Below are 16,810 nucleotides of genomic sequence, written 5' to 3'. Positions count from 1 at the left end.
AATGAGCGCAGAAACAGGGGAATAGGGTGAGAAATGATGAAAGTGTGAAGGAGAAGATAGAATACCTTGGGAGGGAGAGATAATGGAAAGATTGTGAAAGCATATGAACACAATGGAAAGGAAATTGGACTGGAATCTCTGAGAAGATGAAAGCAGAAGGAATGACACTAGATAGGAAATATAACATTTTACCATCTATAGGAATGCTTTATACACTGTCACGTTCTGACCATAGTTCTTGTGTGTTTTACTTGTTTTAGTGTTTGGTCAGGACGTGAGCTGGGTGGGCATTCTATGTTGTGTGTCTAGTTTGTCTGTTTCTATGTTTGGCCTAATATGGTTCTCAATCAGAGGCAGGTGTTTTGTGTTGTCTCTGATTGGGAATCATATTTAGGTGGCTTGTTTTGTGTTGGGGTTTGTGGGTGGTTGTTTCCTGTCTTTGTGTTCGTTTCACCAGAAAGGACTGTTTCGGTTTGCCACGGTTGTTATTTTTGTATTGTGTAAGTGTTCACATTTATCGTCTGTCATTAAATCATGTTGAGCACGAACTACGCTGCGTCTTGTTCCGATCCCTGCTACACCTCCTCTTCAGACGAGGAGGAGGACGGCTGCCGTTACAGAACCACCCACCAAACTTGGACCAAGCAGCGTAGTAACGGGCAGCAGCGACAGCAGCGGCCCATTACACAGGACTCCTGGACATGGGAGGAAATTCTGGAGGGTAAGGGACACTGGGCTAAGATTGGAGAATATCGCCGGTCTCGTGAAGAGCTGGAGGCAGCTAAAGCCGAGGAGCGGTGGTATGAGGAGGCAGCACGGAAGCGTGGCTGGAAGCCCGAGAAGAAACCCCAAAAATGTCTTGGGGGGGAGCTAAAGGGGAGTGTGGCGAAGTCAGGTAGGAGACCTGCGCCAACTTCCCGGGCTTACCGTGGAGAGCGAGAGTACGGGCAGACACCGTGTTATGCGGAAGAGCGCACGGTGTCTCCTGTACGTGTGTATAGCCCGGTGCGGTACATCCCAGCTCCACGTATCGGCCGGGCTAGACTGAGCATTGAGCCAGGTGCCATGAAGCCGGCTCAACGCATCTGGTCTCCAGTGCGTCTCCTCGGGCCGGTGTACATGGCACCAGCCTTACGCATGGTGTCCCCGGTCCGCCAGCACAGCCCAGTGCGGGTTATTCCACCTCCCCGCACCTGGTCGGGCTACGGGGAGCATTCAACCAGGTAAGGTTGGGCAGGCTCGGTGCTCAAGGGAGCCAGTACGCCTTCACGGTCCGGTATATCCGGCGCCACCTCCTCGCCCCAGCCCAGTACCACCAGTGCCTACACCACGCACCAGGCTTCCTGTGCGTCTCCAGAACTCTGTTCCTCCTCCACGCACTCTCCCTGTGGTGCGTGTCTCCAGCCCGGTACCACCAGTTCCGGCACCACGCACCAGGCCTACTGTGCGCCTCAGCAGGACAGAGTCGGCCGTCTGCCCAGCGCCATCTGAGCTGCCTGTCTGCCCAGCGCCGTCTGAGCTGCCCGTCTGCCCAGCGCCATCTGAGCTGCCTGCCTGCCCAGTGCCATCTGAGCTGCCTGCCTGCCCAGCGCCATCTGAGCTGCCTGCCTGCCCAGCGCCATCTGAGCTGCCTGCCTGCCCAGCGCCGTCTGAGCTGCCTGCCTGCCCAGCGCCGTCTGAGCTGCCTGCCTGCCCAGCGCCGTCTGAGCTGCCTGCCTGCCCAGCGCCGTCTGAGCTGCCCGTCAGTCAGGAGCCGCTAGAGCCGTCCGTCAGTCAGGAGCCGCCAGAGCCGCCCGCCAGTCAGGAGCCGCCAGAGCCGCCCGCCAGTCAGGAGCTGCCAGAGCCGCCCGCCAGTCAGGAGCTGCCAGAGCCGCCAGCCAGTCAGGAGCTGCTAGAGCCGCCCGCCAGTCAGGAGCTGATAGAGCCGCCCGCCAGTCAGGAGCTGCCAGAGCTGCCCTCCAGTCATGAGCTGCCCTCCAGTCATGAGCTGCCCTCCAGTCATGAGCTGCCCTCCAGTCATGAGCTGCCCTCCAGTCATGAGCTGCCATTCAGTCCGGAGCTGCCATTCAGTCCGGAGCTGCCATTCAGTCCGGAGCTGCCATTCAGTCCGGAGCTGCCCCTCTGTCCTGAGCTGTCCCTCTGTCTTAAGCTACCTCTCTGTCATGAGCTGTCCCTCAGTCCGGAGGAGTTTTCTCAATCTAGTGGGGACCGTTGTGAAGGTTCCTAGGCCAAGGTCGGCGGCGAGGGTCGCCACTCAAAGGACGCTAAGGAGGGGGACTAAGACAATGGTGGAGTGGGATCCTCGTCCAGCGCCGGAGCCGCCACCGAGGACAGATGCCCACCCAAACCCTCCCCTAGAGTTTTAGGTGGTGCGTTCGGAGTCCGCACCTCAGGAGGGGGGTTCTGTCACGTTCTGACCATAGTTCTTGTGTGTTTTACTTGTTTTAGTGTTTGGTCAGGACGTGAGCTGGGTGGGAATTCTATGTTGTGTCTAGTTTCTATGTTTGGCCTAATATGGTTCTCAATCAGAGGCAGGTGTTTTGTGTTGTCTCTGATTGGGAATCATATTTAGGTGGCTTGTTTTGTGTTGGGGTTTGTGGGTGGTTGTTTCCTGTCTTTGTGTTCGTTTCACCAGAGAGGACTGTTTCGGTTTGCCACGTTTGTTATTTTTGTATTGTGTAAGTGTTCACGTTTATCGTCTGTCATTAAATCATGTTGAGCACGAACTACGCTGCGTCTTGGTCCGATCCCTGCTACACCTCCTCTTCAGACGAGGAGGAGGACGGCTGCCGTTACATACACTGAGTGTAGAAAACATTAAGAATACCTTACTAATATTGAGTTGCCCCCGCCCACACACACACACACACACTTTCTCCCTCAGAACAGCCTCAATTTGTCGGGGCATGGACTCTAAAAGGTGTCGAAAGCATTCCACTGGGATGCTGGCCCATGATGACTCCAATGCTTCCCACAGTTGTGTCAAGTAGAGGTCGACCGATGGCCGATTAATTAGGGCCGATTTCAAGTTTTCATAACAATCGGTAATCAGCATTTTTGGATGCCGATGATGGCCGATGACATTGCACTCCACGAGGAGACTGCGTGGCAGGCTGACCACCTGCTACGCGAGTGCAGCAAGGAGCCAAGGTAAGTTGCTAGCTAGCATTAAACTTATCTTATAAAAACAATCAATCTTAACATAATCACTAGTTAACTACACATGGTTGATGATATTACTAGTTTAACTAGCTTGTCCTGCGTTGCAAATAATCAATGCGGTGCCTGTAAATGTATCATCGAATCACAGACTACTTCGCCAAACAGGTGATGATTTAACAAGCGCATTCGCAAAAAAAGCACTGTCGTTGCACCAATGTACCTAACCATAAACATCAATGCCTTTCTTAAAATCAATACACATCTATATATTTTTAAACCTGCATATTTAGTTAAAAGAAATTCATGCTAGCAGGCAATATTAACTAGGGAAATTGTGTCACTTCTCTTGCGTTCTGTGAGTCAGGGTATATGCAGCAGTTTGGGCCACCTGGCTCGTTGCGAACTGTGTGAAGACCATTTCTTCCTAACAAAGACCGTAATTAATTTGCCAGAATTGTACATAATTATGACATAACATTGAAGGTTGTGCAATGTAACAGCAATATTTAGACTTATGGATGCCACCCGTTCAATAAAATACGGAACGGTTCCATATTTCACTGAAAGAATAAACGTTTTGTTTTCGAAATTATAGTTTCCAGATTTGACCATATTAATGACCTAAGGCTCGTATTTCTGTGTGTTTATTATATTATAATTAAGTCAATGATTTGATATTTGATAGAGCAGTCTGACTGAGCGGTGGTAGGCAGCAGCAGGTTCTTAATTCAAACAGCACTTTCCTGCGTTTGCCAGCAGCTCTTCGCAATGCTTGAAGCACAGCGCTGTTTATGACTTCAAGCCTATCAACTCCCGAGATTAGACTGGCAATACTATAGTGCCTATAAGAACATCCAATAGTCAAAGGTATATGAAATACAAATGGTATAGAGAGAAATAGTCCTCTAATTCCCATAATAACTACAACCTAAAACTTCTTAACTGGGAATATTGAAGACATGTTAAAAGGAACCACCAGCTTTCATATGTTCTCATGGTCTGAGCAAGGAACTTAAACATTAGCTTTTTTACATGGCACATATTGCACTTTTACTTTCTTCTCCAACATTGTGTTTTTGCATTATTTAAATCAAATTGAACATGTTTCATTATTTATTTGAGACTAAATTTATTTTTATTTATGTATTATATTAAGTTAAAATAAAAGTGTTCATTCAGTATTGTTGTAATTGTCATTATTACAAATATATACAGTATATAAAAATCGTACGATTAATCGATATCGGCTTTTTTTTGTCCTCCAATAATCGGTATCGGTATCGGCGTTGAAAAATCATAATCGGTTGACCTCTAGTGTCAAGTTGGCTGGATGTCTTTTGGGTGGTGTACCATTTTTGATACACATGGGAAACTGTTGAACGTGAAAAACCCAGCAGTGTTGCAGTTCTTGACACAAACCGGTGCTCCTGGCAACTACTACCATACCCCGTTCAAAGGCACTTAAATATTTTGTCTTGCCCATTCCCCCTTTTAATAGCACACATACACAATCCATGTCTCAATTGTTTCAAGTCTTAAAAATCATTTTTTTTACCTGTCTCCTCCTCTTCATCTACACTGATTGAAGTGGATTCAACTAGTGACATCAATAAGGGATTCACCTGGTCAGTCTATGTCATGGAAAGAGCGTAATGTTTTGTACACTCCCCCTTCCTCTAGAAATCATGGACCGGGTGGCTCTGGGTGAGTGGCCGTGCCTGCGGCCTGCTGTCAACCCTCAGATCCACAGCCAGGAGCTGGGCCAACTCATGCAGCGTTGCTGGGCAGAGGAGCCCACCGAGAGGCCCGAGTTCAACCACATCAAACTGCTGCTACGCAAACAGAACAGGTGGGTGTAGGGGGGTGGAAGTGGGGAGTGTGTTCCATGATTCCATTAATGGCTGTGCGTCTCCATTCCAAAAAAAGAGTATGACTACAGTACCAGTCAAAAGTTTGGACACACCTACTCATTCAAGGGTTTTTCTTTATTTTTTACTATTTTGTACATTGTAGAAGAATAGCGAAGACATCAAAACTATGAAATAACACATATGGAATCATGTAGTAACCAAAAAAAGTGTTAAACAAATCAAAATATATTTTATATTCTTCAAAGTATCCACCCTTTGCCTTGATGACAGCTTTGCACACTTTTGGCATTCTCTCAACCAGCTTCATGAAATATGCTTTTCCAACAGTCTTGAAGGAGTTCCCACATATGCTGAGCACTTGTTGGCTGCTTTTCCTTCACTCTGCGGTCCAACTCATCCCAAACCATCTCAATTGGGTTGAGGTCAGGTGATTGTGGAGGTCAGGTCATCTGATGCAGCACTCCATCACTCTCCTTCTTGGTCAAATAGCCCTTACACAGCCTGGAGGTGTTGGGTCATTGTACTGTTGAAAAAAAAATTATAGTCCCACTAAGCGCAAACCAGATGGGATGGCATATCGCTGCAGAATGCTGTGGTAACCATGCTGGTTAAGTGTGCCTTGAATTCTAAATAAATCACTGACAGTGTCACCAGCAAAGCACCATCACACCTCCTCCTCCATGCTTCACGGTGGGAACCACACATGCGGAGATCATCTGTTCACCTACTCTGTGTCTCACAAAGACACGGCGGTTGGAACCAAAAATCTCATATTTGGACTCATCAGACCAAAGGACAGATTTCCACCGGTCTAATGTCCATTGCTCGTGTTTGTTGGCCCAAGCAAGTCTCTTCTTATTATTGGTGTCCTTTAGTAGTGGTTTCTTTGCAGCAATTCGACCATGAAGGCCTGATTCACGCAGTCTCCTCTTTACAGTTGATGTTGAGATGTGTCTGTTACTTGAACTCTGAAGCATTTATTTGGGAATCAATATCTGAGGCTGGTAACTCTAATGAACTTATCCTCTGCAGCAGAGGTAACTCTGGGTCTTCTTTTCCTGTGGCGGTCCTCATGAGAGCCAGTTTCAGTAATAGCGCTTGATGGTTTTTGCTACTGCACTTCAAGAAACTTTAAAAGTTCTTGAAATTTTCCTGATTGACTGACCTTCATGTCTTAAAGTAATGATGGACTGTTGTTTCTCTTTGCTTATTTGAGCTGTTCTTGCCATAATATTCACTTGGTCTTTTACCAAATAGGGCTATTTTCTGTATACCACCCCTACCATGTCACAATATAACTGATTGGCTCAAACGCATTAAGAAGGAAAGAAATTCCACAAATTCCAAAACTTTTAACAAGGCACACCTGTTACTTGAATGCATTCCAGGTGACTACCTCATGAAGCTGGTTGAGAGAATTCCAAGAGTGTGCAAAGCTGTCATTGAGGCAAAGGGTGGCTACTTCGAAGAATCTCAAATATCAAATATATTTTGATTTGTTTAACACCTTTTTGGTTACTAGATGATTCCATATGTGTTATTTCATAGTTTTGATGTCTTCACTATTATTCTACAATGTAGAAAATAGTAAAAAATAAAGAAAAACCCTTGAATGAGTAGGTGTGTCCAAACCTTTGACTGGTATTGTATATATGTGTGTGCGTGTGTGTGTAGGGAGTGCAGCACTAACATCCTGGATAACCTGCTGTCCCGTATGGAGCAGTATGCTAACAACCTGGAGGAGCTGGTGGAGGAGAGAACCCAGGCCTACCACGAAGAGAAACGCAAGGCTGAGGCCCTGCTCTACCAGATACTACCACAGTGAGTCTCTGCTATACACACACAAACACACACACACACACACACACACACACACACACACACACACACACACACACACACACACACACACACACACACACACACACACACACACACACAAACACATACACACACACAGTGAGTCAATGCGATATATACACACACACACACAGTGCGTAATGTTACTGTCTGTACCTGCAGTTCAGTGGCGGAGCAGCTAAAGAGAGGGGAGACGGTACAGGCTGAGGCCTTTGATTCCGTCACCATCTACTTCAGTGACATTGTGGGCTTCACAGCCATATCAGCTGAGAGCACACCTATGCAGGTGAGAGAGCACGATCACATTGACACTACTCCCACAGGTGTGACAAGTTACAAAGATAGACTTTACAAGGGAGGCCATAGTCAAACCAAACAATTCCTATTCTGCTCTAAAAAATGTTTGCGTCTTTAGGTTGTGACCCTGCTCAATGACCTCTACACCTGTTTCGATGCCATCATTGACAACTTTGATGTTTACAAGGTAACATTATATTTCTCATCAATGTGCAGATGAAGGAAAGGAAAAGAGGAGATGAAGCCTCTATTGAGATCCTCCATGAGGACACACTGACCTCCCTGCCCCTGCTGTTTCTGTGGCGCCCCCAGGTGGAGACCATCGGCGATGCCTACATGGTGGTGTCCGGCCTGCCGGTGAGGAACGGGAAGCTACACGGCCGAGAGATCGCCCGCATGGCCCTGGCTCTGCTCAACGCCGTACGCACCTTCAAAATCCAACACCGGCCTGACCAGCAGCTCAAACTACGCATTGGCATCCACAGCGGTGAGCGGCACGCAATGGTCACATACTAGCAGACTCAGTGGTGATATACCAATTTCAGTTGTGTGATTGACCAATTCACTCCACTCTATATTCAGGCCCTGTGTGTGCAGGAGTGGTGGGGCTGAAGATGCCACGTTACTGTCTGTTTGGAGACACAGTCAACACCTCTTCACGACTGGAGTCCAATGGTGAAGGTAAGCCACAGAGTAGTCATACAACATGTGGGTTTTAAATCAGTTCCACAGATCTGCTGGTTTTCATATCTCTGTGGTAGTTAATTGACTAATTAAGGATTGCTCTCCTCACCTTCTCCCTCACAGCGCTGAAGATCCATGTGTCTGCGGCCACGCGTGACGTCCTGCAGGAGTTCAACTGCTTCCAGCTGGAGTTGAGAGGAGATGTGGAGATGAAGGGGAAGGGGAAAATGACAACCTACTGGCTACTGGGAGAGAGCAAGAGCAACGAGTCAACGAGCTAAGGGGACGAGCCAAGGGAAGGAGGGAGGAAGGTCATGAATGAAGAAGTGGTGGAGGCAAACATGAGCAAATAATGGGAACCACTGATTTGAAGTGCTGAAGCAAGTAATCAAATGAAGAGGCCTGGTGAATGAATGAGGTGGGGAGGGGGGAGGTAGATGAGGAAGAGGACAAGGAAGGAGGATGTGGAGAACTTTCTTCACTTCAGCCCTCCTGCACTCGAACATCTAGATTCTAAGGACATATAGAAAGCTACATGCTCTGAGTGTGTGTGTGATGTTCTGTGTCTACGTTTTTCCAGTTTTATTTCTATGTTGGAGGTTTTGGATGCAACACTGATGGTATTTTAGATCGGTAAAAAAAATTGATTCACAAACACACCTTTACAGGAGGTTGTGGATATTGCTACCTGGTGGTCACATTATGTAACTGTTTTTTGAATTCATGTATTTTATGAGTAGTACACAGTATCCCACTGGGCACAGACGTCAGTTCAACATCTAGTTTTGATTTAATTTTGGTTGAGTTGTCAACTAATGTGAATTCAACATGAAATAAACAACAAATATCACTATGTCATTGGATTTAGGTTAAGAGTTGGGTGAAAAAAATACGAAATGCCCTTACGTTGATGACTTTTTTACAAATCCAATCAGTTTTCCATGTTGACTCAACATCATCACATACATTTTCGGGGTTGAAATGACAGAAATTACGTTCAAACTTCTTTTATCCAGTGGGATTTATAATTTGATTAATTTCCACTGTAGTCTTTGTGATTATGTATCCCCAGACCCCAACCACAATAACTGAGCCTACTCTGGAGTTAAAATGACTTGTTTGATGTGTGGGTGTGCGTGTGTGGGTGTGCGTGTGTCTAATGTCTCATCAGTGTATATGATTTGTATGTTTACAGTCATATCGGTCTTATTATTTTGTATAATACAGATGTTGTTTATTTCTCAATAGATTACTTTTCTATTGCCTAAAGGGCAATTCACAGAAATGCACTTAAGATAAAGTCAAGCATTCCACTTCTTCGGCACCATATACAGTTTCATTATTTTCACTGAAGTGTACGATTGCCTATGAATCTGTCTTATGAAGATTCAGTTTAATGCATTATTGTTGTTAGTGAAAACATACAGCTGAGCTTACATCATACACATCATACACATATGCCATGGCCGTCTCAGTCACCAGATCTCAACCCAATTTAATACTTATGGGATATTCTGGTGCGTTTTCCACCACCATCAACAAAATACCAAGTGATGGAATTTCTCGTGGAAGAATGGTGTCGCACTTGTAGAATTTATGCTAAGGTAAATTGAAGCTGTTCTGGCTCAACGCCCTATTAAGCAACTTTATGTTGGTGTTTCCTTTATTTTGTCAGTTACCTGTATTCAACAGTGATTGAAGACAGGTAACCGTTTTCTGCTGGAAAGACAGGCTCTTGACAGAGGATAGTTTTATGACAATTGTGGCTGGACAGCTGGACACACACTGGCTCCTGATTTCTGAATGGATTTGTCTGAACTGCTACTCTGAAAACACCCTGGAATAAAAATTAAGAGGTCACCAGGGAACTTTTAGAAAGGGTTCGCACTGAGAACCTCTGTAACTTTGCAATAACTAACCGCGTCGAAAGGACTTAATGAATTCTGGGGTAGATATGTATAAAGGACTAAATTAATTCTGGGGTAGATGTGTATAAAGGACAAAATTAATTCTGGGGTAGATGTGTATAAAGAACTAAATTAATTCTGGGGTAGATGTGTATAAAGGACTAAATTAATTCTGGGGTAGATGTGTATAAAGGACTAAATTAATCCTGGGGTAGATGTGTATAAAGGACTAAATTAATTCTGGGGTAGATGTGTATAAAGGACTAAATTAATTCTGGCGTAGATGTGTATAAAGGACAATTAATTCTGGGGTAGATGTGTATAAAGGACTAAATTAATTCTGGGGTAGATGTGTATAAAGGACTAAATTAATTCTGGCGTAGATGTGTATAAAGGACAATTAATTCTGGGGTAGATGTGTATAAAGGACTAAATTAATTCTGGGGTTGATGTGTATAAAGGACTAAATCAATTCTGAGGTAGATGCATATAAAGTTCCATATTTTGGTTTGGTGTTCACAGTAACCTTTGCGTTTCAGAGTCATGGAGAATGGTATTGTTTTTTGCGTCTCAAGACAACAGTGTTCATCATCTGTTGAGAAGTGTTGAACAGATCAATATTGTCTGTAAGACCTCATAAATCAGCCTGTCGACATGTATTTTCATCTCGTTTTTTCTGTTTGAATCAGTAAATATGGTATAAGTGTATTAGTGGCTGTTTTAGTTCTGTGTGTCCCTATCAGTGGTGGGGTGTATGTAAGTGTATTCACTATTCAGAGCATGTGTGTGAGAGGAGGGTAAAAAAAAGCAGACACCTTTACAAGTCTTTTACAGGTACGTTTTCTCCACCAAACCCTTTCATCACTTATCGAATCTCATTTAAACTATATCTGATCCCCACGTTCACTATTATCAAATATCTTTAGATTACTTCATTAAACCCTCCTCTAATCCAGGGCAGCCTAGACAAAATGAGCAATACTGTAGTTTAGGGTTCTTTCTCCCTGTCCCTGTCCCTCTTTTCTCTTTCTCAGTCAATCATCTCTGACTAATCTCTCTCTCTCTCTCCCCAAGGATCAAATGTAACCCTTTCCCTTAGATCAGAGCCCAAAGGTGGGTATTAGAATAAGCCTTAAGCTGTAACCTGTCATCCATCATAAGGTAATGTAGTCATTATCTAATGTGTCTTGAAGCCTGTGAAGTATGTGTTTGATCTCTGTAACATCAAGTGCTTGAGTGAAGTAGACAATATATATATATAACTGTTTCTATTTTGCTTTGAAATGTGGTACTAAAATGTATTTTACTCTATTTCCTTTATCTTGCTTGTTGGTTGATTCATTTCAACTGTCATATTTATTGTGGTAAAAACTGAAATAGACAAGGTACATTTTTATTTTTAATGCATTCATTTCTTCAAGTCAAGGACATGGATAAGTTAGCACAGAAGGAAAATAGGCCATATAGTAGGACAGTATACTGAACATTGTGTTCAAATGTTTGTGAAATTTATATGGGAAACCTAGACAATGTTGTGGATTGAAAGATCAGCAATGTTATGCCTCTCTTGAGAGGTATTTTGAGGGATATATGGGTGTATTTTGAAAACACAGTATAAGTGGAAGCCCCCCCAAAAAATAATTGTTGGGGAAAACTACTTTTTCACCTGGATTTCAACACATTTTGCCATGGGGCAGAGAGAAAAATGTGCAGTTTTATCATGCTACTCTATATGTTTTGTCATGTGTCTGAGAGAAAATGTTGCAGTTTTAAAGCAAATGTTCAACTATTCTATACATTTTTCCACGGAGCAGAGAAAACGATAGCTAATCTCGTGCAATTCTTCACATTTTGCCACGAAGACGAATCGACCTGTACTGAATATTGGGGGCATCCTCCGTGCCAATTTCGCCAAGTGGCACATCAAGAGTCTGATGCCTGGATCCCTGTTCCCAAAATGTTGTCGCTCTGCACAAATGGAGCGTCTCTTTTCGCCGACCGGTACATAGCCCGAACTGAAGCCAGACGCTTCTCGAATAGTCGCTTTATTTGTCCATTCCCCGGGGAACACAGTGGCAGAGGTCCGGGATGATCAGTGTCCAGACAGAGATGCTCAGAATGTCGATAGTTTTCTGACTGACGTGAGGCGCAACTGTGAGTTGACGCCGCGTTGTACGAAAAGGAGTGCGCTATCCTCCTAGAGCCAGGGATCGTTTAAAAATCTGACAGAGGGCGTCTGATCTTTAGTCGACGAGGGTGTGCCGGCCCGTTGTGTCCCGTTGATCATCGTTGATCATGCAAGACTGTGTAAAGTCATCTTCAAAAATGAATGACTCCCACCTTCGGACGCAGGGTGAGGAAGCCATATGGTGTTGTGATTTTGGGTAAATGCGGAAGAGACATTGCCGCCCGTGTCGTTGGATCCACCAAATCTTCTCTTGCCATGTATTGATGCTCCGGGAGAGGACCGTCGTGATTCAGTGCTCGACAGAAGACAGATGTGAGCGCGGTAACAGTGGAATTGTATAGCGACGTCCGTGGACCAGCGAGCATCCTTCCCGGTCCCTTGGAGTTTGCAGACATCGTGCGTGGCGCGCCTGTCCGGGGGGTGGAATGGTAAACTCTGGGATGCGGTCAGGTGTCATCACATGTCCTTAAAATATATATGTTTTTGTCTTTGCAGCCGTCTAGGTCGGTTGCAGTTGCGTTGACATTTTCGATTTTTCGGAATGGGATCCGATTACTTTTACGCACATCCACTTTTACGCACATCTAGACGGCGTTAACGAAGCCAGTAGACCTCACTGTTGGCCTGCTGTAGCTTATTGTTTTACATTTGCTAATCTTTTGCTGTTGATTTAGTGTAAGACTTTAGGACCATATTCGACTGCAGACTAGATATGGAATGAAGGAGTGTCCAATTTCTCGGAGATATGCTTCTGAAGTGACAGATAAAGCTGTGCCCATATATTTAAATTACAGGTATATCACATGCCTCATTGGTTCTCAGATACTATCACTTACTTATTGACGTCAACAAGCGCTGTCTTTTTCAGTCAACATCTGAACTGAACTCCTCCCACGGGGTTGGCTAACAGATGCCCTTGCCATGCTGAAGTTGACTTTATAAGCACCTCTGTGCATTCAAATCATCAATGACACTGTCATAAACCATTATTTTACAAGTGCTAAAAGCAGTGGCGGTCAGTGTCGTTTAAGATGAGGGAGGAGGATTTTTTTTTTCATGAGCATGGCCTTATTTCTATTACAACATATTGGATGACTCTCATTCATATTACATTCACCCAGTTCAATGTAAGAGCGATAGGTTTAGGCTACTATATGATACTCAAATTTTCACTATACCCATCATGAGGTTGTTACAACCTAGCTTATGAATGAAGTTTACAACGTAGGTGCACACAGGTCGAGAGACAAATTTGAGGTAACAGACAGTGACATTCAATACCGCCTTGCACACTCTTGCCTGATATAGGGTGTAATCATTAGTCCAACAGCTGCAAACAATGTTTATGTTTATCCCTGTTTTGTTTCGTTTGCTTCCGCTTAAACGTTTTTCAACAGAATCGGCGGAATGAATACACCCCTGATCACGTGTAAACACAGTTCACTCTCATAACAGCCATGTTGTATTCCTTCTCTTCCCTTCACTTGTGGACTTCAACGCACAACACATCAGCTGAATAGTCAGCATAGCTAATAGTAAACCCGCTACAATCATGCAGTAACATTAGTGTACAGTCAGTAAGCAGTTACACCAGTAGGCCCTGGTGGCAATAAACTTGTAATGCCAAAAGCTTACCTTGACTTGGAAGAGTTCCAGTGTTGTGTTGGAAAGTCATAGCCAGCTAGCTAACATAGCATCCCTCTGTTTGAGCAGGGTGTTTCTGTAGGCTAAACTAGCTTGCTGCATTTGCTAGCTAAGTCAGTAAAACTGAAAGGGGGAGAAAAAAATGACTCTATTTCTCTCTTGCTTCTCCTTCACTTTGGAAGAAATTAATTTAACTGTTCAACTATAGTCTTTCTCTGTCTTTGAGTCAACTACTCACCACATTTTATACACTGCAGTGCTAGCTAGCTTTAGTTTATGCTTTCAGTACTAGATTAATTCTCTGATCCTTTGATTGGGTGGACAACATGTCAGTTCATGCTGCAAGAGCTCTGATAGGCTGGAGGATGTCCTCCGGAAGTTGTCATAATTACTGTGTAAGTCTATGGAACAGGGTGAGAACCATGAGCCTCATAGGTTTTTTATTGAAGTCAAGGAGGACGGAAGCTGGCTGTCCTCCAGCTACACTATGGTGCTACCCTCAGAGTGCTGTTGAGGCTACTGTAGACCTTTTTTACAAAATAGTATGTTTTAATCAGTTATTTGGTGACGTGATTATATTTAGTATAGTCTTATCTAAAAAGGATAACTTTTTAAATGTTTTACAATTTAAATTTTTATGAAATTCACTCAGGAGGACGGTCTTCCCCTTCCTCCTCTGATGAGCCTCCACTAGCTAAAAGATTACCAAAACGTTCAACCATTAATCGTGTTGATTAATGGTTTATAGAGCACAAAAACAACTTAACTAGGTTATATCTATTTTGTAGTCTCGGAAATCCCAGACCTAGCTAGGGCACCAGCACTGTGCTGGAACATTGTAAGATTGTGGGAGGCAATCCATCTGTCTAGAGACTCTAGTGAGACTAGCTACAGTATTTAGTGGCTGGGGAGAAATACTTTTTTCTCCTAATATATAGTAGGAGAAATTTAAATATATGGCTGCAAGTTCTCATGTATATAGCATTAAGAAATTATATATATATATTTTTTTTAAGCTTTTAGTCAAGTCAAGCGTTGAAGATTTTATCAGCAGTACAGCTCTAGGGTGGTTACATTACTACATTACATGTCCATTGGGCAGCTCTCTCTGGCTGTTGTTGCTAAGAATAGTGATTCTCAACACACTGACTGATGACTGTTATGTGACTTTTTTTTAACCAACTTTATATTGTTGCAATCTTTAAGTTAAGAACTATTCTTGTGTGCATATGTGTGATCGGCAATGTGGCTGGGTGCAAATACATATGAGTAAATATCAATGACTCTCAACTTCTTCTGGCTGGGAGGTATATTGAAGAAGCGTTTGGATGAGTTGAGTTCTACTTGTTCCATCTGGCTGGCTGCTCTTTTCTGTCCCCTTCCAGATGCCTCTAAGGTACAGCTGCTTTCTCCTTCCATCTGGCTGGCTGTTCTCTTTTGCCCCTTGTTGCTAGCCGCCTTATCTGATGTACGGGCAGAGCCCCCTTCACTCTGGCTGGCTGTTGTCTTCAGTCCGCTGCTGCCATGGACGGGTTTTGTCCCCTGTCGCAGCTTGATGAGCTTGAGGATCCATTTAGGCCTCTGCAGCTGGCTCCATTTCTTTTCCAGCTCCTTTCTTTTAATTTCTTTCTTTTTGATATCGTCCAATCTTTTAATTTCTTTCTTTTTTATGTTGTTCAGCTGCTTCTCTGTCAGGGGGAAGCCAATTGTCCTCAGGATCATCTTGATTTCATTGGGGTTGATGGGGTCAACAAGCAGGATGGACTCATATAGGACTTTAGCCTTTTGGGGCTTTGGGAGGTGGTACGGGTCAGCAGTAGCCCTGTGATCAGCTTTGCCCTTTGAGCCAAAAGATGGAGGTGTTGCTTCGCTGTTACCCATGGACACCAGAGACTTGACCTTTAGGCCCCTGTCACTTTGGAGCCTGGGGTTCCCTGACTTGTATGCTATGGATATCTGTAAATTGGAGAGAGAGAATATTCTGAGTTTACAAACAAGTTGAATTTACACTAAATACATGAATATTTTGATTTGGAAGGGTGAACTTTGACCAGTACTGAACATTTTAAAGCACTTTTTTAGAATGGCTTTAACAGGCAAAACCAGTCCACTTTGACAATTTTTTTTGCATAAAAGTAGCTTAAACTTGTTTATTGTAAAGAGTACAAATAATAATAATACTCACAGTTTCCATTTCAGGCATTCATATGTAGAAGATTTTATTTAAAAAATGACTTTCAATGGAAGTTTGTTGATAAAACAGTTATTTTAGGTTTGATCCGTGGCTATGTTTATTCCATATTCATATTCTGTGTTGGTGCTTTTCCAAATATTCTGGAACGATGCATCATAATAGAGGTGCGTAATAATAGTCTTTGGGAGCGTCCATTCCTAGTAGCTCGCAGCTTTGCTGTCATATGGTTTGTTTCAGGTATGAAGGTGCAAGATTATCCAGATCCCTCCAAATAAGTAATATAAATAGAGTAATTTTTTGGGGTGTTATTTATTTTTATTTTTTTACAAAAACAACCACGACAAATAATCGAATAAATAATCTAAGTGCGTGTGTGTGCATGTGCGCACGTGCCATTGTCAACGTTTCCTCCATCCATTAAAACCACTGTAAGAAAACATAACCTGGTGAATCAACTTGAAAGATTGTGTGTGGTTAATAACACAAACATTTAATGTGGGCTGCTGAAACAACGTGAATTGAATAGTCTAACCTTTCACTGTACTTGAGGTAGGATCTCTAATGCTATGGGGAAATTAATTGGGGGTGGATTTATCTGTGACACGCGGGAAAGGGCGCTGTAAATTATTTTGAGATTTGCTTAGTTCGTTATCTTCTCATGGCACCAAATGCCTATTTGCGGGTAAGTGACACCAAGAAAGTTACTAAATTTGAAAGGTCAATGTACTGTCAACCTAGAAAAGTCGGGCGTCCAGTTCCGAGACACACAAACACACAAGGATTGTTGTTGACAAATATACGTCGTTAGCCAGCAAGCTAATAACAACAACACAAGCTAGCTAGCTAACTACCCAAACAACTACTTCAGGGTCATTAGCGTGACTTTTATAATACGATTATTTTAGCTAGTAAGAAATGTTTTCTATAGCTGTGTTGACTTGGTTGTGCTTTTTGTACTGCAACTGAGAAAGCGGCAACACTAGCCTGCTAACTTGGCTAGATA

At 43.6% G+C, this 16,810-nt stretch overlaps 2 protein-coding genes across 5 annotated transcripts in view; both read left to right on the top strand.

Moving 5' to 3' along the window:
• Positions 1-8,723, top strand: part of npr1b (natriuretic peptide receptor 1b) — a 60,807-nt gene extending 52,084 nt beyond the window's left edge. The window contains exons 16-22 of the mRNA XM_038994454.1: positions 4,843-5,011; positions 6,708-6,854; positions 7,056-7,179; positions 7,309-7,377; positions 7,503-7,677; positions 7,773-7,871; positions 7,998-8,723. Of these exons, the coding sequence (XP_038850382.1) occupies positions 4,843-5,011; positions 6,708-6,854; positions 7,056-7,179; positions 7,309-7,377; positions 7,503-7,677; positions 7,773-7,871; positions 7,998-8,155 (941 nt within the window). The 3' untranslated portion in view covers positions 8,156-8,723. The remainder of the gene's footprint in view (positions 1-4,842; positions 5,012-6,707; positions 6,855-7,055; positions 7,180-7,308; positions 7,378-7,502; positions 7,678-7,772; positions 7,872-7,997) is intronic.
• A 7,685-nt stretch (positions 8,724-16,408) lies between these two features.
• Positions 16,409-16,810, top strand: part of gon4l (gon-4-like (C. elegans)) — a 27,942-nt gene continuing 27,540 nt past the window's right edge. For all 4 annotated transcript variants that reach the window (XR_005477013.1, XM_038994452.1, XM_038994453.1 and 1 more), the window contains exon 1: positions 16,409-16,489. Coding sequence is in view for 3 of the 4 variants with exons in the window: in XM_038994452.1 (XP_038850380.1) it covers positions 16,476-16,489 (14 nt within the window). In the remaining variant the exon portion in view is untranslated. The remainder of the gene's footprint in view (positions 16,490-16,810) is intronic.

This window comes from Salvelinus namaycush, chromosome 5 (assembly GCF_016432855.1).
Source record: "Salvelinus namaycush isolate Seneca chromosome 5, SaNama_1.0, whole genome shotgun sequence".
Taxonomy (NCBI): Eukaryota; Metazoa; Chordata; class Actinopteri; order Salmoniformes; family Salmonidae; genus Salvelinus; species Salvelinus namaycush.
Note: the sequence above shows the minus strand (reverse complement) of the source record. Positions and strands in the feature narration are given on the sequence as shown.